The sequence below is a fragment of the Stegostoma tigrinum genome, unplaced genomic scaffold (genome assembly GCF_030684315.1).
Source record: "Stegostoma tigrinum isolate sSteTig4 unplaced genomic scaffold, sSteTig4.hap1 scaffold_650, whole genome shotgun sequence".
Taxonomy (NCBI): domain Eukaryota; kingdom Metazoa; phylum Chordata; class Chondrichthyes; order Orectolobiformes; family Stegostomatidae; genus Stegostoma; species Stegostoma tigrinum.
In genome coordinates, this window is record NW_026728590.1 from 12,501 (window position 1) to 39,238 (window position 26,738).

General features: G+C 57.4%; 1 protein-coding gene across 1 annotated transcript in view; it reads left to right on the top strand.

The window, feature by feature from the left end:
* The window catches only part of LOC125450399 (integrin beta-7-like), a gene marked incomplete at its 3' end in the record, with an annotated part of 34,875 nt that extends 9,889 nt beyond the window's left edge, over positions 1 to 24,986 (top strand). The window contains exons 2-4 of the mRNA XM_059644281.1: positions 22,537 to 22,632; positions 23,893 to 23,982; positions 24,849 to 24,986. Of these exons, the coding sequence (XP_059500264.1) occupies positions 22,537 to 22,632; positions 23,893 to 23,982; positions 24,849 to 24,986 (324 nt within the window). The remainder of the gene's footprint in view (positions 1 to 22,536; positions 22,633 to 23,892; positions 23,983 to 24,848) is intronic.
* Between the last annotated feature and the right edge of the window lie 1,752 nt (positions 24,987 to 26,738).

Below are 26,738 nucleotides of genomic sequence, written 5' to 3' on the forward strand. Positions count from 1 at the left end.
GCACTGCGCTCTCTCTCTCTCACACACACACACACACAGCACTGCGCTCTCTCTCTCTCTCTCTCTCACACACACACAGCACTGCGCTCTCTCTCTCACACACACACACACACACAGCACTGCGCTCTCTCTCTCTCTCTCTCACACACACACACACAGCACTGCGCTCTCTCTCTCTCACACACACACAGCACTGCGCTCTCTCTCTCTCTCACACACACAGCACTGCGCTCTCTCTCTCACACACACACACACACACAGCACTGCGCTCTCTCTCTCTCTCTCTCACACACACACACACAGCACTGCGCTCTCTCTCTCTCTCTCTCACACACACACACACAGCACTGCGCTCTCTCTCTCTCTCTCACACACACAGCACTGCGCTCTCTCTCTCCCTCTCTCTCTCTCCCTCACACACACAGCACTGCGCTGTCTCTCTCTCACACACAGCACTGCGCTCTCTCTCTCTCTCTCTCTCACACACACACACACAGCACTGCGCTCTCTCTCTCTCTCTCACACACACAGCACTGCGCTCTCTCTCTCCCTCTCTCTCTCTCCCTCACACACACAGCACTGCGCTGTCTCTCTCTCACACACAGCACTGCGCTCTCTCTCTCTCTCTCACACACACACAGCACTGCGCTCTCTCTCTCTCACACACACACACACAGCACTGCGCTCTCTCTCTCTCTCACACACACAGCACTGCGCTCTCTCTCTCTCTCCCTCACACACGCACAGGGCTGCGCTCTCTCTCTCACTCTCCCTCACACACACACAGGGCTGCGCTCTCTCTCTCTCTCTCTCCCTCACACACGCATAGGGCTGCGCTCTCTCTCTCTCTCTCACACACACAGCACTGCGCTCTCTCTCTCTCTCTCTCTCTCACACACACAGCACTGCGCTCTCTCTCTCTCACACACAGCACTGCGCTCTCTCTCTCTCTCTCTCACACACACAGCACTGCGCTCTCTCTCTCACACACACACAGCACTGTGCTCTCTCTCTCTCTCTCACACACAGCACTGCGCTCTCTTTCTCTCTCACACACACAGACAGCACTGCGCTCTCTCTCTCTCTCTCACACACACAGCACTGCGCTCTCTCTCTCTCTCACACACAGCACTGTGCTCTCTCTCTCTCTCTCACACACACAGCACTGCGCTCTCTCTCTCTCTCTCTCACACACAGCACTGCGCTCTCTCTCTCTCACACACACAGCACTGCGCTCTCTCTCTCTCTCTCTCACACACACAGCACTGCGCTCTCTCTCTCTCTCACACACACAGCACTGCGCTCTCTCTCTCTCACACACACACAGCACTGCGCTCTCTCTCTCTCACACACACACACAGCACTGCGCTCTCTCTCTCTCTCACACACACACAGCACTGCGCTCTCTCTCTCCCTCTCTCTCTCTCCCTCACACACACAGCACTGCGCTCTCTCTCACACACACACACAGCACTGCGCTCTCTCTCTCTCACACACGCACAGCACTGCGCTCTCTCTCTCTCTCACACACACACAGCACTGCGCTCTCTCTCTCTCACACACACACAGCACTGCGCTCTCTCTCTCTCTCTCTCTCTCTCTCACGCACACAGCACTGCGCTCTCTCTCTCTCTCTCACACACACAGCACTGCGCTCTCTCTCTCTCTCTCACACACACAGCACTGCGCTCTCTCTCTCTCTCTCTCACACACACAGCACTGCGCTCTCTCTCTCTCACACACACACAGCACTGCGCTCTCTCTCTCTCACACACACACAGCACTGCGCTCTCTCTCTCCCTCTCTCTCTCTCCCTCACACACACAGCACTGCGCTCTCTCTCACACACACACACACAGCACTGCGCTCTCTCTCTCTCACACACACACAGCACTGCGCTCTCTCTCTCTCACACACACACACACAGCACTGCGCTCTCTCTCTCTCTCTCTCACACACACGCACAGCACTGCGCTCTCTCTCTCTCTCTCACACACACAGCACTGCGCTCTCTCTCTCTCACACACGCACAGCACTGCGCTCTCTCTCACACACACACAGCACTGCGCTCTCTCTCTCTCTCACACACACAGCACTGCGCTCTCTCTCACACTCACACACACACAGCACTGCGCTCTCTCTCTCTCTCTCACACACACAGCACTGCGCTCTCTCTCTCTCACACACACACAGCACTGCGCTCTCTCTCTCTCTCTCTCTCTCACACACACAGCACTGCGCTCTCTCTCTCACTCACACACACACAGCACTGCGCTCTCTCTCTCTCTCACACACACAGCACTGCGCTCTCTCTCTCTCTCTCACACACACAGCACTGCGCTCTCTCTCTCTCACACACACACAGCACTGCGCTCTCTCTCTCTCTCTCTCTCTCACACACACAGCACTGCGCTCTCTCTCTCACTCACACACACACAGCACTGCGCTCTCTCTCTCTCTCACACACACAGCACTGCGCTCTCTCTCTCTCTCACACACACACAGCACTGCGCTCTCTCTCACACACACACACAGCACTGCGCTCTCTCTCTCTCTCACACACAGCTCTGCGCTCTCTCTCTCTCTCTCTCACACACACACAGCACTGCGCTCTCTCTCTCTCTCTCTCACACACAGCACTGCGCTCTCTCTCTCTCTCTCACACACACAGCACTGCGCTCTCTCTCTCTCTCACACACACAGCACTGCGCTCTCTCTCTCTCTCTCACACACACAGCACTGCGCTCTCTCTCACACACACACACAGCACTGCGCTCTCTCTCTCTCTCACACACAGCTCTGCGCTCTCTCTCTCTCTCTCACACACACACAGCACTGCGCTCTCTCTCTCTCTCTCTCACACACAGCACTGCGCTCTCTCTCTCTCTCACACACACACAGCACTGCGCTCTCTCTCTCACACACACAGCACTGCGCTCTCTCTCTCTCTCACACACACAGCACTGCGCTCTCTCTCTCTCTCTCACACACACAGCACTGCGCTCTCTCTCACACACACACACAGCACTGCGCTCTCTCTCTCTCTCACACACAGCTCTGCGCTCTCTCTCTCTCTCTCACACACACACAGCACTGCGCTCTCTCTCTCTCTCTCTCTCACACACACAGCACTGCGCTCTCTCTCTCTCTCTCACACACACAGCACTGCGCTCTCTCTCTCTCACACACACACAGCACTGCGCTCTCTCTCTCTCTCTCACACACACACACAGCACTGCGCTCTCTCTCTCTCTCACACACACACACACAGCACTGCGCTGTCTCTCTCTCTCTCACACACACACAGCACTGCGCTCTCTCTCTCTCTCTCTCTCTCTCTCACACGCACACACACACACAGCACTGCGCTCTCTCTCTCTCTCACACACACAGCACTGCGCTCTCTCTCTCTCTCACACACACACACACACACACACAGCACTGCGCTCTCTCTCTCTCTCACACACACACACAGCACTGCGCTCTCTCTCTCTCACACACACACACACACAGCACTGCGCTCTCTCTCTCTCTCTCTCTCTCACACACAGCACTGAGCTCTCTCTCTCTCTCTCACACACACAGCACTGCGCTCTCTCTCTCTCACACACAGCACTGCGCTCTCTCTCTCTCTCTCTCACACACACAGCACTGCGCTCTCTCTCTCACACACACACAGCACTGCGCTCTCTCTCTCTCTCTCACACACACACAGCACTGCGCTCTCTCTCTCTCTCACACACACACAGCACTGCGCTCTCTCTCTCTCTCACACACACACAGCACTGCGCTCTCTCTCTCTCTCTCACACACAGCACTGCGCTCTCTCTCTCTCTCACACACACAGCACTGCGCTCTCTCTCTCTCTCTCACACACACAGCACTGCGCTCTCTCTCTCTCTCACACACAGCACTGTGCTCTCTCTCTCACACACGCACAGCACTGCGCTCTCTCTCTCTCTCACACACACAGCACTGCGCTCTCTCTCTCTCTCTCACACACACAGCACTACGCTCTCTCTCTCTCTCACACAGACAGCACTGCGCTCTCTCTCTCTCACACACAGACAGCACTGCGCTCTCTCTCTCTCTCACACACACACAGCACTGCGCTCTCTGTCTCTCACACACACACAGCACTGCGCTCTCTCTCTCCCTCTCTCTCTCTCCCTCACACACACAGCACTGCGCTCTCTCTCACACACACACACACAGCACTGCGCTCTCTCTCTCTCACACACGCACAGCGCTGTGCTCTCTCTCTCTCACACACAGCACTGCGCTCTCTCTCTCTCTCACACACACAGCACTGCGCTCTCTCTCTCACACACACAGCACTGCGCTCTCTCTCTCACACACACACACACACACACACAGCCCTGCGCTCTCTCTCTCTCTCTCTCTCTCACACACACAGCACTGCGCTTTCTCTCTCTCTCACACACACACACAGAGCACTGCGCTCTCTCTCTCTCTCACACACACACACACAGCACTGCGCTCTCTCTCTCTCTCTCTCTCTCTCTCACACACAGCACTGAGCTCTCTCTCTCTCTCCCTCACACACACAGCACTGCGCTCTCTCTCTCACACACACACACAGCACTGCGCTCTCTCTCTCTCTCTCTCTCTCTCTCTCACACACACAGCACTGCGCTCTCTCTCTCTCTCACACACACACAGCACTGCGCTCTCTCTCTCTCTCTCTCTCACACACACACACAGCACTGCGCTCTCTCTCTCTCTCTCTCTCACACACACACAGCACTGCGCTCTCTCTCTCTCTCTCTCACACACACACAGCACTGCGCTCTCTCTCTCTCTCTCTCTCACACACACACAGCACTGCGCTCTCTCTCTCTCTCTCATACACACACACACAGCACTGCGCTCTCTCTCTCTCACACACACACAGCACTGCGCTCTCTCTCTCTCTCTCATACACACACACACAGCACTGCGCTCTCTCTCTCTCTCTCTCTCACACACACACAGCACTGCGCTCTCTCTCTCTCTCTCTCTCTCACACACACACAGCACTGCGCTCTCTCTCTCTCTCTCTCTCACACACACACAGCACTGCGCTCTCTCTCTCTCTCTCTCTCACACACACAGAGCACTGCGCTCTCTCTCTCTCTCACACACACACACACAGCACTGCGCTCTCTCTCTCTCTCTCTCTCTCTCTCACACACAGCACTGAGCTCTCTCTCTCTCTCCCTCACACACACAGCACTGCGCTCTCTCTCTCACACACACACACAGCACTGCGCTCTCTCTCTCTCTCTCTCTCTCTCTCTCACACACACAGCACTGCGCTCTCTCTCTCTCTCACACACACACAGCACTGCGCTCTCTCTCTCTCTCTCTCTCACACACACACAGCACTGCGCTCTCTCTCTCTCTCTCTCTCTCACACACACACAGCACTGCGCTCTCTCTCTCTCTCTCTCTCACACACACACAGCACTGCGCTCTCTCTCTCTCTCTCTCTCACACACACACAGCACTGCGCTCTCTCTCTCTCTCTCATACACACACACACAGCACTGCGCTCTCTCTCTCTCACACACACACACAGCACTGCGCTCTCTCTCTCTCTCACACACACAGCACTGCGCTCTCTCTCTCTCACACACACACACACACAGCACTGAGCTCTCTCTCTCTCTCCCTCACACACACAGCACTGCGCTCTCTCTCTCACACACAGCACTGCGCTCTCCCTCACACACACACACAGCACTGCGCTCTCTCTCTCTCTCTCTCTCTCTCTCACACACACAGCACTGCGCTCTCTCTCTCTCTCACACACACACAGCACTGCGCTCTCTCTCTCTCTCTCATACACACACACACAGCACTGCGCTCTCTCTCTCTCACACACACACACAGCACTGCGCTCTCTCTCTCTCTCACACACACAGCACTGCGCTCTCTCTCTCTCTCACACACAGCACTGCGCTCTCTCTCTCTCTCTCTCACACACACACAGCACTGCGCTCTCTCTCTCACACACACACAGCACTGCGCTCTCTCTCTCTCACACACACAGCACTGCGCTCTCTCTCTCTCTCTCTCACACACACACACAGCACTGCGCTCTCTCTCTCTCTCACACACACAGCACTGCGCTCTCTCTCTCTCTCACACACAGCACTGCGCTCTCTCTCTCTCTCTCACACACACACACGCAGCACTGCGCTCTCTCTCTCTCTCTCACACACAGCACTGCGCTCTCTCTCACACACACACACAGCACTGCGCTCTCTCTCTCACACACACACACAGCACTGCGCTCTCTCTCTCTCTCACACACACACACAGCACTGCGCTCTCTCTCTCTCTCACACACACACAGCACTGCGCTCTCTCTCTCTCTCTCACACACAGCCCTGCGCTCTCTCTCTCTCTCTCTCTCTCACACACACACAGCACTGCGCTCTCTCTCTCTCACACACACAGCACTGCGCTCTCTCTCTCTCTCACACACACAGCACTGCGCTCTCTCTCTCTCTCACACACAGCACTGTGCTCTCTCTCTCTCACACACAGCACTGCGCTCTCTCTCTCTCTCTCAGACACACACAGCACTGCGCTCTCTCTCTCTCTCACACACACAGCACTGCGCTCTCTCTCTCACACACACAGCACTGCGCTCTCTCTCTCTCACACACACACAGCCCTGCGCTCTCTCTCTCTCTCTCTCTCTCTCTCTCTCTCACACACACAGCACTGCGCTTTCTCTCTCTCTCACACACACACACACAGCACTGCGCTTTCTCTCTCTCTCTCACACACACACAGCCCTGCGCTCTCTCTCTCTCACACACACAGCACTGCGCTCTCTCTCTCTCACACACACACAGCCCTGCGCTCTCTCTCTCTCTCTCTCTCTCTCTCTCTCTCACACACACAGCACTGCGCTTTCTCTCTCTCTCACACACACACACAGCACTGCGCTCTCTCTCTCGCTCTCTCTCTCTCTCTCTCACACACAGCACTGAGCTCTCTCTCTCTCTCCCTCACACACACAGCACTGCGCTCTCTCTCTCACACACAGCACTGCGCTCTCCCTCACACACACACACAGCACTGCGCTCTCTCTCTCTCTCTCTCTCTCACACACACAGCACTGCGCTCTCTCTCTCTCTCTCTCTCTCACACACAGCACTGCGCTCTCCCTCACACACACACACAGCACTGCGCTCTCTCTCTCTCTCTCTCTCTCTCTCACACACAGCACTGCGCTCTCTCTCTCTCTCTCTCTCACACACACAGCACTGCGCTCTCTCTCTCTCACACACACAGCACTGCGCGCTCTCTCTCTCTCTCACACACACACACAGCACTGCGCTCTCTCTCTCTCTCACACACACAGCACTGCGCTCTCTCTCTCTCTCACACACAGCACTGCGCTCTCTCTCTCTCTCTCACACACACACGCAGCACTGCGCTCTCTCTCTCTCTCTCTCACACACACACACAGCACTGCGCTCTCTCTCACACACACACACAGCACTGCGCTCTCTCTCTCACACACACACACAGCACTGCGCTCTCTCTCTCTCTCACACACACAGCACTGCGCTCTCTCTCTCTCTCACACACACACAGCACTGCGCTCTCTCTCTCTCTCTCACACACAGCCCTGCGCTCTCTCTCTCTCTCTCTCTCTCACACACACAGCACTGCGCTCTCTCTCTCTCTCACGCACACAGCACTGCGCTCTCTCTCTCTCTCACACACAGCACTGCGCTCTCTCTCTCACACACACACACACACAGCACTGCGCTCTCTCTCTCTCTCACACACACACAGCACTGCGCTCTCTCTCTCTCTCTCACACACAGCCCTGCGCTCTCTCTCTCTCTCTCTCTCTCACACACACACACAGCACTGCGCTCTCTCTCTCTCACACACACAGCACTGCGCTCTCTCTCTCTCTCACACACAGCACTGCGCTCTCTCTCTCTCTCTCTCACACACACACACAGCACTGCGCTCTCTCTCTCTCTCTCACACACACAGCACTGCGCTCTCTCTCTCTCACACACAGCACTGTGCTCTCTCTCTCTCTCTCTCACACACACACACAGCACTGCCCTCTCTCTCTCTCTCTCTCACACACACACACAGCACTGCCCTCTCTCTCTCTCTCTCTCACACACACACACAGCACTGAGCTCTCTCTCTCTCACACACACACAGCACTGCGCTCTCTCTCTCTCACACACACAGCACTGCGCTCTCTCTCACACACACACACACAGCACTGCGCTCTCTCTCTCTCTCTCACACACACAGCACTGCGCTCTCTCTCTCTCTCTCTCTCTCACACGCACACACACACAGCACTGCGCTCTCTCTCTCTCTCACACACACGCAGCACTGCGCTCTCTCTCTCTCTCTCTCACACACACACACAGCACTGCGCTCTCTCTCTCTCTCACACACACAGCACTGCGCTCTCTCTCTCTCTCTCTCTCTCTCTCACACGCACACACACACACAGCACTGCGCTCTCTCTCTCTCTCTCTCACACACACAGCACTGCGCTCTCTCTCTCTCTCTCTCTCTCTCACACGCACACACACACACAGCACTGCGCTCTCTCTCTCTCTCACACACACACAGCACTGCGCTCTCTCTCTCACACACACACAGCACTGCGCTCTCTCTCTCTCTCTCACACACACAGCACTGCGCTCTCTCTCTCTCACACACAGCACTGCGCGCTCTCTCTCTCTCTCACACACACACAGCACTGCGCTCTCTCTCTCTCTCTCTCACACACACACACAGCACTGCGCTCTCTCTCTCACACACACACAGCACTGCGCTCTCTCTCTCTCTCTCTCTCTCACACACACACACACAGCACTGCGCTCTCTCTCTCTCACACACAGCACTGCGCGCTCTCTCTCTCTCTCTCACACACACAGCACTGCGCTTTCTCTCTCTCTCACACACACACACAGAGCACTGCGCTCTCTCTCTCTCTCTCACACACAGCACTGAGCTCTCTCTCTCTCTCTCACACACAGCACTGCGCTCTCTCTCTCTCTCCCTCACACACACAGCACTGCGCTCTCTCTCTCTCTCTCTCTCTCTCTCACACACACAGCACTGCGCTCTCTCTCACACACACAGCACTGCGCTCTCTCTCTCTCTCACACACACACAGCACTGCGCTCTCTCTCTCTCTCTCATACACACACACACAGCACTGCGCTCTCTCTCTCTCACACACACACACAGCCCTGCGCTCTCTCTCTCTCTCTCTCACACACACACAGCACTGCGCTCTCTCTCTCTCTCTCTCACACACACACACAGCACTGCGCTCTCTCTCTCTCTCACACAAACAGCACTGCGCTCTCTCTCTCTCTCACACACACAGCACTGCGCTCTCTCTCTCTCTCACACACAGCACTGCGCTCTCTCTCTCTCTCTCACACACACACAGCACTGCGCTCTCTCTCTCACACACACACAGCACTGCGCTCTCTCTCTCTCTCTCTCACACACACACACAGCACTGCGCTCTCTCTCTCTCTCACACACACAGCACTGCGCTCTCTCTCTCTCTCACACACACAGCACTGCGCTCTCTCTCTCTCACACACACAGCACTGCGCTCTCTCTCTCTCTCTCTCTCACACACACACAGCACTGCGCTCTCTCTCTCACACACACACAGCACTGCGCTCTCTCTCTCTCTCACACACACAGCACTGCGCTCTCTCTCTCTCTCACACACACAGCACTGCGCTCTCTCTCTCTCTCACACACAGCACTGCGCTCTCTCTCTCTCTCTCACACACACACACAGCACTGCGCTCTCTCTCTCTCTCACACACACAGCACTGCGCTCTCTCTCTCTCTCTCACACACAGCCCTGCGCTCTCTCTCTCTCTCACACACACACAGCACTGCGCTCTCTCTCTCTCTCACACACACACAGCACTGCGCTCTCTCTCTCTCTCACGCACACAGCACTGCGCTCTCTCTCTCTCTCTCTCACACAGCACTGCGCTCTCTCTCTCTCTCACACACACAGCACTGCGCTCTCTCTCTCTCACACACAGCACTGTGCTCTCTCTCTCTCTCTCACACACACAGCACTGCGCTCTCTCTCTCTCTCACACACAGCACTGCGCTCTCTCTCTCTCTCACACACACACAGCACTGCGCTCTCTCTCTCACACACACACACACAGCACTGCGCTCTCTCTCTCTCTCTCTCTTCTCTCTCACACACCGCACTGCGCTCTCTCTCTCTCTCACACACACAGCACTGCGCTCTCTCTCTCTCACACACAGCACTGCGCGCTCTCTCTCTCTCTCTCACACACAGCACTGCGCACTCTCTCTCTCTCACACACAGCACTGCGCGCTCTCTCTCTCTCTCTCACACACAGCACTGCGCTCTCTCTCTCTCTCTCTCTCACACACACACAGCACTGCGCTCTCTCTCTCTCACACACACACAGCACTGCGCTCTCTCTCTCTCTCTCTCACACACACACACAGCACTGCGCTCTCTCTCTCTCTCTCACACACACACACAGCACTGCGCTCTCTCTCTCTCTCACACACAGCACTGCGCTCTCTCTCTCTCTCTCTCACACACACACAGCACTGCGCTCTCTCTCTCACACACACACAGCACTGCGCTCTCTCTCTCTCTCTCTCACACACACACACAGCACTGCGCTCTCTCTCTCTCTCACACACACAGCACTGCGCTCTCTCTCTCTCTCACACACACAGCACTGCGCTCTCTCTCTCTCACACACACAGCACTGCGCTCTCTCTCTCTCTCTCTCACACACACACAGCACTGCGCTCTCTCTCTCACACACACACAGCACTGCGCTCTCTCTCTCTCTCACACACACAGCACTGCGCTCTCTCTCTCTCTCACACACACAGCACTGCGCTCTCTCTCTCTCTCACACACAGCACTGCGCTCTCTCTCTCTCTCTCACACACACACACAGCACTGCGCTCTCTCTCTCTCTCACACACACAGCACTGCGCTCTCTCTCTCTCTCTCACACACAGCCCTGCGCTCTCTCTCTCTCACACACACACAGCACTGCGCTCTCTCTCTCTCTCACACACACACAGCACTGCGCTCTCTCTCTCTCTCACGCACACAGCACTGCGCTCTCTCTCTCTCTCTCTCACACAGCACTGCGCTCTCTCTCTCTCTCACACACACAGCACTGCGCTCTCTCTCTCTCACACACAGCACTGTGCTCTCTCTCTCTCTCTCACACACACAGCACTGCGCTCTCTCTCTCTCTCACACACAGCACTGCGCTCTCTCTCTCTCTCACACACACACAGCACTGCGCTCTCTCTCTCACACACACACACACAGCACTGCGCTCTCTCTCTCTCTCTCTCTTTCTCTCTCACACACCGCACTGCGCTCTCTCTCTCTCTCACACACACAGCACTGCGCTCTCTCTCTCTCACACACAGCACTGCGCGCTCTCTCTCTCTCTCTCACACACAGCACTGCGCACTCTCTCTCTCTCACACACAGCACTGCGCGCTCTCTCTCTCTCTCTCACACACAGCACTGCGCTCTCTCTCTCTCACACACACACAGCACTGCGCTCTCTCTCTCTCACACACACACAGCACTGCGCTCTCTCTCTCTCTCTCACACACACACACACAGCACTGCGCTCTCTCTCTCTCTCTCACACACACACACAGCACTGCGCTCTCTCTCTCTCTCACACACACAGCACTGCGCTCTCTCTCTCACACACACACACACACACAGCACTGCGCTCTCTCTCTCTCTCTCTCTTTCTCTCTCACACACCGCACTGCGCTCTCTCTCTCTCTCTCACACACAGGACTGCGCTCTCTCTCTCTCTCTCACACACACAGCACTGCGCCCTCTCTCTCTCACACACACAGCACTGCGCTCTCTCTCTCTCTCACACACACAGCACTGCGCTCTCTCTCTCTCACACACACAGCACTGCGCTCTCTCTCTCTCACACACACACAGCCCTGCGCTCTCTCTCTCTCACACACAGGCACAGCACTGCGCTCTCTCTCTCTCTCTCACACACACACAGCACTGCGCTCTCTCTCTCTCTCTCACACACACAGCACTGCGCTCTCTCTCTCTCTCTCACTCACACACAGCACTGCGCTCTCTCTCTCTCACACACACGCACAGCACTGCGCTCTCTCTCTCTCTCTCACACACACAGCACTGCGCTCTCTCTCTCACACACACACACAGCCCTGCGCTCTCTCTCTCTCACACACACAGCACTGCGCTGTCTCTCTCTCACTCACACACAGCACTGCGCTCTCTCTCTCTCTCACTCACACACAGCACTGCGCTCTCTCTCTCTCTCACACACACAGCACTGCGCTCTCTCTCTCTCTCTCTCTCTCTCTCACACACAGCACTGCGCTGTCTCTCTCTCACACACACACAGCACTGCGCTCTCTCTCTCACACACACACAGCACTGCGCTCTCTCTCTCTCTCTCACACACAGCACTGCGCTCTCTCTCTCTCTCACACACACACACACACACAGCACTGCGCTCTCTCTCTCTCACACACACACAGCACTGCGCTCTCTCTCTCTCTCACACACACACACACACACAGCACTGCGCTCTCTCTCTCTCTCTCTCTCACACACACAGCACTGCGCTCTCTCTCTCTCTCACACACACACACACACACAGCACTGCGCTCTCTCTCTCTCTCTCTCTCACACACACACAGAGCACTGCGCTCTCTCTCTCACACACAGCACTGCGCGCTCTCTCTCTCTCTCACACACACAGCACTGCGCTCTCTCTCTCTCTCACACACACAGCACTGCGCTCTCTCTCTCTCGCACACAGCACTGCGCGCTCTCTCTCTCTCTCTCACACACAGCACTGCGCTCTCTCTCTCACACACAGCACTGCGCTCTCCCTCACACACACACACAGCACTGCGCTCTCCCTCTCTCATACACACACACACAGCACTGCGCTCTCTCTCTCTCACACACACACAGCACTGCGCTCTCTCTCTCTCTCACACACACACAGCACTGCGCTCTCTCTCTCTCTCTCACACACACACACAGCACTGCGCTCTCTCTCTCTCTCTCACACACACACACAGCACTGCGCTCTCTCTCTCTCTCTCACACACACACAGCACTGCGCTCTCTCTCTCTCACACACACAGCACTGCGCTCTCTCTCTCTCACACACACACACAGCACTGCGCTCTCTCTCTCTCACACACACACACAGCACTGCGCTCTCTCTCTCTCACACACACAGCACTGCGCTGTCTCTCTCTCTCACACACACAGCACTGCGCTCTCTCTCACACACACACAGCACTGCGCTCTCTCTCTCTCTCACACACGCACAGCACTGCGCTCTCTCTCTCTCTCTCACACACACACAGCACTGCGCTCTCTCTCTCTCACACACACAGCACTGCGCTCTCTCTCTCTCTCTCTCACACACAGCACTGCGCTCTCTCTCTCTCTCTCTCACAGACAGCACTGCGCTCTCTCTCTCTCACACACACACAGCACTGCGCTCTCTCTCTCTCTCTCTCTCTCTCTCACACACACAGCAATGCGCTCTCTCTCTCTCACACACACACACACAGCACTGCGCTCTCTCTCTCTCTCACACACACAGCACTACGCTCTCTCTCTCTCTCACACACACACAGCACTGCGCTCTCTCTCTCTCTCTCTCTCTCTCTCACACACACAGCACTGCGCTCTCTCTCTCTCACACACACACACACAGCACTGCGCTCTCTCACACACAGCACTACGCTCTCTCTCTCTCACACACACACACACACACAGCACTGCGCTCTCTCTCTCTCTCTCACACACACAGCACTGCGCTCTCTCTCTCTCTCACACACACAGCACTGCGCTCTCTCTCTCTCTCACACACACAGCACTACGCTCTCTCTCTCTCACACACACACACACACAGCACTGCACTCTCTCTCTCTCTCACACACACACACACAGCACTGCGCTCTCTCTCTCTCTCTCTCTCACACACACACACAGCACTGCGCTCTCTCTCTCTCTCTCTCACACACACACACAGCACTGCGCTCTCTCTCTCTCTCTCACACACAGCCCTGCGCTGTCTCTCTCTCTCTCTCTCTCTCACACACAGCACTGCGCTCTCTCTCTCTCTCTCTCACACACACACAGCACTGCGCTCTCTCTCTCTCTCTCACACACAGCACTGCGCTCTCTCTCTCTCTCACACACACAGCACTGCGCTCTCTCTCTCTCTCACACACACAGCACTACGCTCTCTCTCTCTCACACACACACACACAGCACTGCGCTCTCTCTCTCTCTCTCACACACACACACAGCACTGCGCTCTCTCTCTCTCTCACACACACAGCACTGCGATCTCTCTCTCACACACATACAGCACTGCGCTCTCTCTCTCTCACACACACACACAGCACTGCGCTCTCTCTCTCTCTCTCACACACACACACAGCACTGCGCTCTCTCTCTCACACACACACAGCACTGCGCTCTCTATCTCTCACACACACACACAGCACTGCGCTCTCTCTCTCTCTCTCACACACACACACAGCACTGCGCTCTCTCTCTCTCTCTCACACACACAGCACTGCGCTCTCTCTCTCTCACACACACACAGCACTGCGCTCTCTCTCTCTCTCTCACACACACACACAGCACTGCGCTCTCTCTCTCTCTCTCTCACACACAGCACTGCGCTCTCTCTCTCTCTCACACACACACACACAGCACTGCGCTCTCTCTCTCTCTCACACACACACACACAGCCCTGCGCTCTCTCTCTCTCTCTCTCTCACACACAGCACTGCGCTCTCTCTCTCTCTCACACACACAGCACTGCGCTCTCTCTCTCACACACATACAGCACTGCGCTCTCTATCTCTCACACACACACACAGCACTGCGCTCTCTCTCTCTCTCACACACACACACACAGCACTGCGCTCTCTCTCTCTCTCTCTCACACACACAGCACTGCGCTCTCTCTCTCTCTCTCACACACACACAGCACTGCGCTCTCTCTCTCTCTCTCTCTCTCACACACAGCACTGCGCTCTCTCTCTCACACACACAGCACTGCGCTCTCTCTCTCTCTCACACACACAGCACTGCGCTCTCTCTCTCACTCTCCCTCACACACACACAGCACTGCGCTCTCTCTCTCTCTTTCTCTCCCTCACACACACACACACAGCACTGGGCTCTCTCTCTCTCCCTCACACACAGCACTGCGCTCTCTCTCTCTCTCCCTCACACACGCACAGGGCTGCGCTCTCTCTCTCACTCTCCCTCACACACACACAGGGCTGCTCTCTCTCTCTCTCTCTCTCTTTCTCTCCCTCACACACACACACACAGCACTGCGCTCTCTCTCACACACACACAGCACTGCGCTCTCTCTCTCTCTCTCTCTTTCTCTCCCTCACACACACACACACAGCACTGGGCTCTCTCTCTCTCCCTCACACACAGCACTGCGCTCTCTCTCTCTCTCCCTCACACACGCACAGGGCTGCGCTCTCTCTCTCTCTCTCCCTCACACACACACAGGGCTGCGCTCTCTCTCTCTCTCTCTCCCTCACACACGCATAGGGCTGCGCTCTCTCTCTCTCTCCCTCACACACGCACAGGGCTGCGCGCTCTCTCTCTCTCTCCCTCACACACACACAGGGCTGCGCTCTCTCTCTCTCTCCCTCACACACACACACACAGCACTGCGCTCTCTCTCACACACGCACAGGGCTGCGCTCTCTCTCTCTCTCTCTCTCTCTCTCTCTCTCCCTCACACACACACTGCACTGCACTCTCTCTCTCTCTCTCTCTCTCTCTCTCCCTCACACACACACAGCACTGCGCTCTCTCTCTCTCACACACACACAGCACTGCGCTCTCTCTCACACACAGACACACACAGCACTGCGCTCTCTCTCACACACAGACACACACAGCACTGCGCTCTCTCTCTCACACACACACACACAGCACTGCGCTCTCTCTCTCTCTCTCTCACACACACACACAGCACTGCGCTCTCTCTCTCTCTCTCACACACACACACAGCACTGCGCTCTCTCTCTCTCTCTCACACACACACACAGCACTGCGCTCTCTCTCTCTCTCTCACACACACATCACTGCGCTCTCTCTCTCACACACACACACACAGCACTGCGCTCTCTCTCTCTCTCTCTCTTTCTCTCTCACACACCGCACTGCGCTCTCTCTCTCTCTCTCACACACAGGACTGCGCTCTCTCTCTCTCTCACACACACAGCACTGCGCCCTCTCTCTCTCACACACACAGCACTGCGCTCTCTCTCTCTCTCACACACACAGCACTGCGCTCTCTCTCTCTCTCACACACACAGCACTGCGCTCTCTCTCTCTCACACACACAGCACTGCGCTCTCTCTCTCTCTCACACACACAGCACTGCGCTCTCTCTCTCTCACACACACGCACAGCACTGCGCTCTCTCTCTCTCTCACACACACACAGCACTGCGCTCTCTCTCTCTCTCTCACACACACAGCACTGCGCTTTCTCTCTCTCTCTCACACACACGCACAGCACTGCGCTCTCTCTCTCTCTCTCACACACACAGCACTGCGCTCTCTCTCTCACACACACACACAGCCCTGCGCTCTCTCTCTCTCTCTCTCACACACACAGCACTGCGCTCTCTCTCTCACACACACACACAGCACTGCGCTCTCTCTCTCTCTCACACACACAGCACTGCGCTCTCTCTCTCTCTCACACACACAGCACTGCGCTCTCTCTCTCTCTCTCTCTCACACGCACACAGCACTGCGCTCTCTCTCTCTCTCTCACACACACACACAGCACTGCGCTCTCTCTCTCTCACACACACAGCACTGCGCTGTCTCTCTCTCACTCACACACAGCACTGCGCTCTCTCTCTCTCTCACTCACACACAGCACTGCGCTCTCTCTCTCTCTCACACACACAGCACTGCGCTCTCTCTCTCACACACACACAGCACTGCGCTCTCTCTCTCTCTCTCTCTCACACACACACAGAGCACTGCGCTCTCTCTCTCTCACACACAGCACTGCGCGCTCTCTCTCTCTCTCACACACAGCACTGCGCTCTCTCTCTCTCTCACACACAGCACTGCGCTCTCTCTCTCTCTCACACACAGCACTGCGCTCTCTCTCTCTCTCACACACACAGCACTGCGCTCTCTCTCTCTCACACACAGCACTGCGCTCTCTCTCTCACACACAGCACTGCGCTCTCCCTCACACACACACACAGCACTGCGCTCTCCCTCTCTCATACACACACACACAGCACTGCGCTCTCTCTCTCTCACACACACACAGCACTGCGCTCTCTCTCTCTCTCTCACACACACACACAGCACTGCGCTCTCTCTCTCTCTCTCACACACACACAGCACTGCGCTCTCTCTCTCTCACACACACAGCACTGCGCTCTCTCTCTCTCACACACACACACAGCACTGCGCTCTCTCTCTCTCACACACACACACAGCACTGCGCTCTCTCTCTCTCACACACACAGCACTGCGCTGTCTCTCTCTCTCACACACACAGCACTGCGCTCTCTCTCACACACACACAGCACTGCGCTCTCTCTCTCTCTCTCACACACAGCACTGCGCTCTCTCTCTCTCTCTCTCACACACACACAGCACTGCGCTCTCTCTCTCTCTCACACACACAGCACTACGCTCTCTCTCTCACACACACACACACACACACAGCACTGCGCTCTCTCACACACAGCACTACGCTCTCTCTCTCTCACACACACACACAGCACTGCGCTCTCTCTCTCACACACACACAGCACTGCGCTCTCTCTCTCTCTCACACACAGCACTGCGCTCTCTCTCTCTCTCACACACAGCACTGCGCTCTCTCTCTCTCTCACTCACACACAGCACTGCGCTCTCTCTCTCTCTCACACACACAGCACTGCGCTCTCTCTCTCACACACAGCACTGCGCTCTCTCTCTCTCTCTCTCTCACACACAGCACTGCGCTCTCTCTCTCTCTCTCTCACACACAGCACTGCGCTCTCTCTCTCTCTCACACACACAGCACTGCGCTCTCTCTCTCACACACACACAGCACTGCGCTCTCTCTCTCTCTCACACACAGCACTGCGCTCTCTCTCTCTCTCACACACACAGCACTGCGCTCTCTCTCTCTCACACACACAGCACTGCGCTCTCTCTCTCTCTCTCTCACACACAGCACTGCGCTCTCTCTCTCTCACTCACACACAGCACTGCGCTCTCTCTCTCTCACACACACACAGCACTGCGCTCTCTCTCTCACACACACACAGCACTGCGCTCTCTCTCTCTCTCACACACAGCACTGCGCTCTCTCTCTCTCTCACTCACACACAGCACTGCGCTCTCTCTCTCTCTCACACACACAGCACTGCGCTCTCTCTCTCTCTCTCTCACACACACACAGCACTGCGCTCTCTCTCTCTCTCTCTCTCACACACACACAGAGCACTGCGCTCTCTCTCTCTCACACACAGCACTGCGCGCTCTCTCTCTCTCTCACACACAGCACTGCGCTCTCTCTCTCTCTCACACACAGCACTGCGCTCTCTCTCTCTCTCACACACACAGCACTGCGCTCTCTCTCTCTCACACACAGCACTGCGCGCTCTCTCTCTCTCTCTCACACACAGCACTGCGCTCTCTCTCTCACACACAGCACTGCGCTCTCCCTCACACACACACACAGCACTGCGCTCTCCCTCTCTCATACACACACACACAGCACTGCGCTCTCTCTCTCTCACACACACACAGCACTGCGCTCTCTCTCTCTCTCTCACACACACTCACACAGCACTGCGCTCTCTCTCTCTCTCTCACACACACACAGCACTGCGCTCTCTCTCTCACACACACACAGCACTGCGCTCTCTCTCTCTCACACACACACACAGCACTGCGCTCTCTCTCTCTCACACACACACACAGCACTGCGCTCTCTCTCTCTCACACACACAGCACTGCGCTGTCTCTCTCTCTCACACACACAGCACTGCGCTCTCTCTCACACACACACAGCACTGCGCTCTCTCTCTCTCTCTCACACACACACAGCACTGCGCTCTCTCTCTCTCACACACACAGCACTGCGCTCTCTCTCTCTCTCTCACACACAGCACTGCGCTCTCTCTCTCTCTCTCTCACACACACACAGCACTGCGCTCTCTCTCTCTCTCACACACACACCAGCACTGCTCACTGCGCTCTCTCACACACAGCACTGCGCTCTCTCTCTCTCTCACACACACACAGCACTGCGCTCTCTCTCTCTCACACACACACAGCACTGCGCTCTCTCTCTCTCTCTCACAGACACACACACAGCACTGCGCTCTCTCTCTCTCTCTCACACACACACACAGCACTGCGCTCTCTCTCTCTCTCTCACACACAGCACTGCTCTCTCTCTCTCTCTCTCCACACACAGCACTGCGCTCTCTCTCTCTCTCTCACACACAGCACTGCGCTCTCTCTCTCTCTCTCACACACAGCACTGCTCTCTCTCTCTCACTCTCACACACACAGCACTGCGCTCTCTCTCTCTCTCTCACACACAGCACTGCTCTCTCTCTCTCTCTCACACACACACACAGCACTGCGCTCTCTCTCTCTCTCTCACACACAGCACTGCGCTCTCTCTCTCTCTCTCTCACACACAGCACTGCGCTCTCTCTCTCTCTCTCTCTCTCTCACACACAGCACTGCGCTCTCTCTCTCTCTCACACACACAGCACTGCGCTCTCTCTCTCTCTCACACACACAGCACTACGCTCTCTCTCTCTCACACACACACACACACACACAGCACTGCGCTCTCTCTCTCTCTCTCTCACACACACAGCACTGCGCTCTCTCTCTCTCTCTCTCACACACACAGCACTGCGCTCTCTCTCTCTCTCACACACACAGCACTGCGCTCTCTCTCTCTCTCTCTCACACACACACACAGCACTGCGCTCTCTCTCTCACACACATACAGCACTGCGCTCTCTATCTTCACACACACACACAGCACTGCGCTCTCTCTCTCTCTCTCACACACACAGCACTGCGCTCTCTCTCTCTCACACACACACAGCACTGCGCTCTCTCTCTCTCTCTCACACACACACACAGCACTGCGCTCTCTCTCTCTCTCACACACACACACACAGCCCTGCGCTCTCTCTCTCTCTCTCTCTCACACACAGCACTGCGCTCTCTCTCTCACACACACACACAGCACTGGCGCTCTCTCTCTCTCTCTCTCACACACACACACAGCACTGCGCTCTCTCTCTCTCTCTCACACACACAGCACTGCGCTCTCTCTCTCTCACACACACACAGCACTGCGCTCTCTCTCTCTCTCTCACACACACACAGCACTGCGCTCTCTCTCTCTCACACACACACACAGCCTGCGCTCTCTCTCTCTCTCTCTCTCACACACAGCACTGCGCTCTCTCTCTCACACACACACACAGCACTGCGCTCTCTCCTCTCTCTCTCACACACACACACAGCACTGCGCTCTCTCTCTCTCTCTCTCTCTCTCTCACACACACAGCACTGCGCTCTCTCTCTCTCTCACACACACAGCACTGCGCTCTCTCTCTCACACACACAGCACTGCGCTCTCTCTCTCACTCTCCTCACACACACACAGCACTGCGCTCTCTCTCTCTCTCCCTCACACACGCACAGGGCTGCGCTCTCTCTCTCACTCTCCCTCACACACACACAGCACTGCGCTCTCTCTCTCTCTCACACACACACAGGGCTGCTCTCTCTCTCTCTCTCTCTCTCTTTCTCTCCCTCACACACACACACACAGCACTGGGCTCTCTCTCTCTCCCTCACACACAGCACTGCGCTCTCTCTCTCTCTCCCTCACACACGCACAGGGCTGCGCTCTCTCTCTCTCTCTCTCCCTCACACACGCATAGGGCTGCGCTCTCTCTCTCTCTCCCTCACACCACGCACAGGGCTGCGCGCTCTCTCTCTCTCTCCCTCACACACACACAGGGCTGCGCTCTCTCTCTCTCTCCCTCCCTCACACACACACAGCACTGAGCTCTCTCTCTCTCTCCCTCACACACACACAGGGCTGCGCTCTCTCTCTCTCTCCCTCACACACACACACACAGCACTGCGCTCTCTCTCACACACACACAGGGCTGCGCTCTCTCTCTCTCTCCCCCCCTCACACACGCACAGGGCTGCGCTCTCTCTCTCTCTCTCTCTCTCTCTCTCTCTCTCCCTCACACACACACTGCACTGCACTCTCTCTCTCTCTCTCTCTCTCTCTCTCCTCACACACACACAGCACTGCGCTCTCTCTCTCTCACACACACACAGCACTGCGCTCTCTTCTCTCTCTCCCTCACACACGCACAGGGCTGCGCTCTCTCTCTCTCTCTCTCTCCCTCACACACGCATAGGGCTGCGCTCTCTCTCTCTCTCCCTCACACACGCACAGGGCTGCGCGCTCTCTCTCTCTCTCCCTCACACACACACAGGGCTGCGCTCTCTCTCTCTCTCCCTCCCTCACACACACACAGCACTGAGCTCTCTCTCTCTCTCCCTCACACACACACACACAGCACTGCGCTCTCTCTCACACACACACAGGGCTGCGCTCTCTCTCTCTCTCCCCCCCTCACACACGCACAGGGCTGCTCTCTCTCTCTCTCTCCCTCACACACACACACACAGCACTGCGCTCTCTCTCACACACACACAGGGCTGCGCTCTCTCTCTCTCTCCCCCCCTCACACACACACAGCACTGAGCTCTCTCTCTCTCTCCCTCACACACACACAGCACTGCGCTCTCTCTCACACACACACAGGGCTGCGCTCTCTCTCTCTCTCCCCCCCTCACACACGCACAGGGCTGCGCTCTCTCTCTCTCTCTCTCTCTCTCTCTCTCTCTCTCCCTCACACACACACTGCACTGCACTCTCTCTCTCTCTCTCTCTCTCTCTCTCCCTCACACACACACAGCACTGCGCTCTCTCTCTCTCTCTCTCTCTCACACACACACAGGGCTGCGCTCTCTCTCTCCCTCTCTCTCTCTCTCTCTCTCTCTCTCTCTCTCCCCCTCTCTCTCTCTCTCTCTCTCTCTCTCTCTGTCCCTCACACACACACAGGGCTGCGCTCTCTCTCTCTCTCTCTCTCTCTCTCCCTCACTCTCTCCCTCACTCACTCCCTCACTCTCTCCCTCACTCTCTCCCTCACACCCTCCCTCCCTCACTCTCTCCCTCACTCACTCCCTCACTCACTCTCTCCCTCACTCACTCCCTCAGTCCCTCACTCTCTCCCTCACTCTCCCTCACTCCCTCCCTCACTCACTCTCTCACTCACTCTCTCCCTCCAGGACTACCCCTCCGTCGGGCACTTGGCCCAGATCTTGAGCCAAAAGAACATCCAACCGATCTTCGCCGTCACCAGCAACATCCTGCCGACCTACCAGGTACCTCCCTCACTACCCTCCCTCCCTCACTACCCTCCCTCACTACCTACCAGGCACCTCCCTCCCTCACTCCCTCACTCACTACCTCCCTCCCTCACTACCTCCCTCCCTCACTACCCTCCCTCACTCACTACCCTCCCTCACTCACTACCCTCCCTCACTACCTCCCTCCCTCACTACCCTCCCTCACTCACTACCCTCCCTCACTACCTATCAGGTACATCCCTCCCTCACTACCTACCCCCTCCTTCACCTACCACCCTCCCTCACCTACCGCCCTCACCTCTCTCTCTCTCTCTCTGTCTCTCCCTCTCTCACTCTCTCCCTCTCTCTCTCTGCCTCTCCCTCAGCCACTCTCTCTCTGTCTCTCCCTCACTCTCCCTCCCTCCCTCACTCACTCTCTCCCTCTCTCTCTGTCTCTCCCTCAGCCACTCTCTCTCTGTCTCTACCTCACTCTCTCCCTCTCTCACTCTCCCTCCCTCCCTCACTCACTCTCTCCCTCTCTCTCTGTCTCTCCCTCAGCCACTCTCTCTCTGTCTCTACCTCACTCTCTCCCTCTCTCACTCTCCCTCCCTCCCTCACTCACTCTCTCCCTCTCTCTCTGCCTCTCCCTCAGCCACTCTCTCTCTGTCTCTCCCTCACTCTCCCTCCCTCTCTCACTCACTCTCTCCCTCTCTCTCTGTCTCTCCCTCAGCCACTCTCTCTCTGTCTCTCCCTCACGCTCCCTCCCTCCCTCACTCCCTCTCTCCCTCTCTCTCTGTCTCTCCTCAGCCACTCTCTCTCTGTCTCTACCTCACTCTCTCCCTCTCTCACTCTCCCTCCCTCCCTCACTCACTCTCTCTCCCTCTCTCTCTCTGTCTCTCCCTCAGCCACTCTCTCTCTGTCTCTACCTCACTCCCTCCCTCTCTCACTCTCCCTCCCTCCCTCACTCACTCTCTCCTTCTCTCTCTGCCTCTCCCTCACTCTCCCTCCCTCACTCACTCTCTCCTTCTCTCTCTGCCTCTCCCTCACTCTCCCTCCTCACTCACTCTCTCCCTCTCTCTCTGCCTCTCCCTCACTCTCCCTCCCTCACTCACTCTCTCCTTCTCTCTCTGCCTCTCCCTCACTCTCCCTCCCTCCCTCACTCACTCTCTCCCTCTCTCTCTGCCTCTCCCTCACTCTCCCTCCCTCCCTCACTCACTCTCTCCCTCTCTCTCTGCCTCTCCCTCACTCTCCCTCCCTCCCTCACTCACTCTCTCCTTCTCTCTCTCACACACACAGGCTCTCAGTCAGCTGATCCCGAAGTCCGTAGTCGGGGAGTTGAAAGCAGATTCCAGTAACGTCCTGCAGCTGATCACCGAGGCTTATAACGTGAGGGACGGAGGGACGGAGGGAGGGCGGGGAGGGGGGAGTCGCGAGGGTGTGTGGTGGAGGGGTGTGGGAGAGCGGGGGAGCGGGAGGGGGAGAGGGGTACAGAGGGAGCCAGGGAGAAAGAGAGGGAGGGAGGGAGGGAAAAGGGGAGGCGTAGAGCAAAGGAGGGAAAGCGAGACGAAGGTTGGGAGAGGGAGGGAGGAAGAGAGGGTGGGAGAGGGAGGAAGAGAGAGGGAGGGGAGTAGGGAGAGAGAGCGGGATAGAGGGGGAGGGAGAGAGATGGGGTTGGAGGGGGCGGAGGGAGTGAGAGAAAGGGAGAGTGGGGAGTGGGAGAGAGAGAGAGGAAGAGAGCGAGAGCGAGGTAGAGCAGAGACGGAGATGGAGAATGATGGAGACGGGCGGGGGAGAGTGGGAGGGGGGTAGAGAAAGAGGGGAGAGAGAGGTGGGGAGAGAGGGAGAAGGGGAGAGAGAGAGAGCGGGGGTAGGGAGAGAGGGAAAGAGAGAGAGAGAGGTTGGAGAGAGAGGGGTAGGGAGAGAGGGAAAGAGAGAGAGAGAGAGAGAGGTTGGAGAGAGAGGGGTAGGGAGAGAGGGAGAAGGGGAGAGAGAGAGAGCGGGGTAGGGAGAGAGGGAGAAGGGGAGAGAGAGAGAGCGGGGTAGGGAGAGAGGGAAAGAGAGAGAGAGAGAGAGGTTGGAGAGAGCGGGGTAGGGAGAGAGGGAAAGAGAGAGAGAGAGAGAGAGAGAGAGGTTGGAGAGAGAGGGGTAGGGAGAGACGGAAAGAGAGAGGCGGGGGAGGGAGAGGGGCAGTGGGATAGGAGCTAGTCTCTCTGAGGGATGTGGCTCGCTCTGACTGGGATCTTCCTGTGCAGAACCTGTCATCCACCATTAACCTGGAGCACTCAAAGCTGCCGAAGGGAGTGAGCGTGAAGTTTGAGTCTCACTGCGGGGACCAGACCCTGGTACACAGCGGCAGAGGGGAATGTGTCAACGTTCACATAAACGAGGAGGTGAGTGTGTGAGCTCTCCATTTCTCTCTCTCTCTCTCACTCTCTCCCTCTCTCGTCTCTCTCTCTGTCTCTCCCTCTCTCTCCCCCCTCTCACACTCTCTCTCTGTCTGCCTGTCTCTCTCTCTCTCTCTCTCTCCCTCACTCCCACTCTCTGTCTGTCTCTCTCTCTCACACTCTCTCTCCCCCTCTCTCTCTCTCTCTCTCTCCCCGTCGCTCTCACAGTCTCTCTCTCTACATCTCTCTGTCTATCTCTCTCTCTCTGTCCCCATCTCTATCTCCATCTCCATGTCTCTGTTTCCCTCCGTCACTCTCACTGTCTCTCTCTCCCCGTCACTCTCTCCATCTCTGTCTCCCTCTCTCCGTCACTCTCACTGTCTCTCTCTCTCTCTCTTTCTCTCACTGTCTCCCTTTCTCTCTCTGTTTCTCTCCTTCTCTCTGCCTCACTCTGCCTCCTTCTCTCCCTCCCTCCCTCCTCTCACCACTCTCTCTCTCCTTCTCTCCGTTTCTCCCTCTTTCTCTGTCTTTCTCCGTCTCTCTATCTCTCTGTGACTCACTCTCTCCTGGGTGGACACTGACCGAGCGGGGACTGGCCGAGCGGGGACTGGCCGAGCGGGGACTGAGCGAGCGGGGACTGGCCGAGCGGGGACTGGCCGAGCGGGGTCTGGCCGAGCGGGGACTGACCGAGCGGGGACTGGCCGAGCGGGGACTGACCGAGCGGGGACTGGCCGAGCGGGGACTGAGCGAGCGGGGACTGAGCGAGCGGGGACTGAGCGAGCGGGGACTGAGCGAGCGGGGACTGGCCGAACGGGGACTGGCCGAGCGGGGACTGAGCGAGCGGGGACTGGCCGAGCGGGGACTGACCGAGCGGGGACTGGCCGAGCGGGGACTGAGCGAGCGGGGACTGGCCGAGCGGGGACTGGCCGAGCGGGGTCTGGCCGAGCGGGGACTGACCGAGCGGGGACTGGCCGAGCGGGGACTGACCGAGCGGGGACTGGCCGAGCGGGGACTGGCCGAGCGGGGACTGAGCGAGCGGGGACTGAGCGAGCGGGGACTGAGCGAGCGGGGACTGAGCGAGCGGGGACTGGCCGAACGGGGACTGGCCGAGCGGGGACTGAGCGAGCGGGGACTGGCCGAGCGGGGACTGACCGAGCGGGGACTGGCCGAGCGGGGACTGGCCGAACGGGGACTGACCGAACGGGGTCTGACCGAGCGGGGACTGGCCGAGCGGGGACTGGCCGAGCGGGGTCTGGCCGAGCGGGGTCTGGCCGAGCGGGGACTGGCCGAGCGGGGTCTGGCCGAGCGGGGTCTGGCCGAGCGGGGTCTGGCCGAGCGGGGACTGGCCGAGCGGGGTCTGACCGAGCGGGGACTGGCCGAGCGGGGACTGGCCGAGCGGGACTGGCCGAGCGGGGACTGAGCGAGCGGGGACTGAGCGAGCGGGGACTGGCCGAGCGGGGACTGGCCGAGCGGGGACTGGCCGTGCGGGGACTGGCCGAGCGGGGACTGGCCGTGCAGGGACTGGCCGAGCGGGCACTGACCGAGCGGGGACTGACCGAACGGGGACTGACCGAGCGGGGACTGGCCGAGCGGGGACTGACCGTGCGGGGACTGAGCGAGCGGGGACTGGCCGAGCGGGGACTGACCGAACGGGGACTGACCGTGCGGGGACTGGCCGAGCGGGGACTGACCGAACGGGGACTGACCGTGCGGGGACTGACCGTGCGGGGACTGAGCGAGCGGGGACTGGCCGAGCGG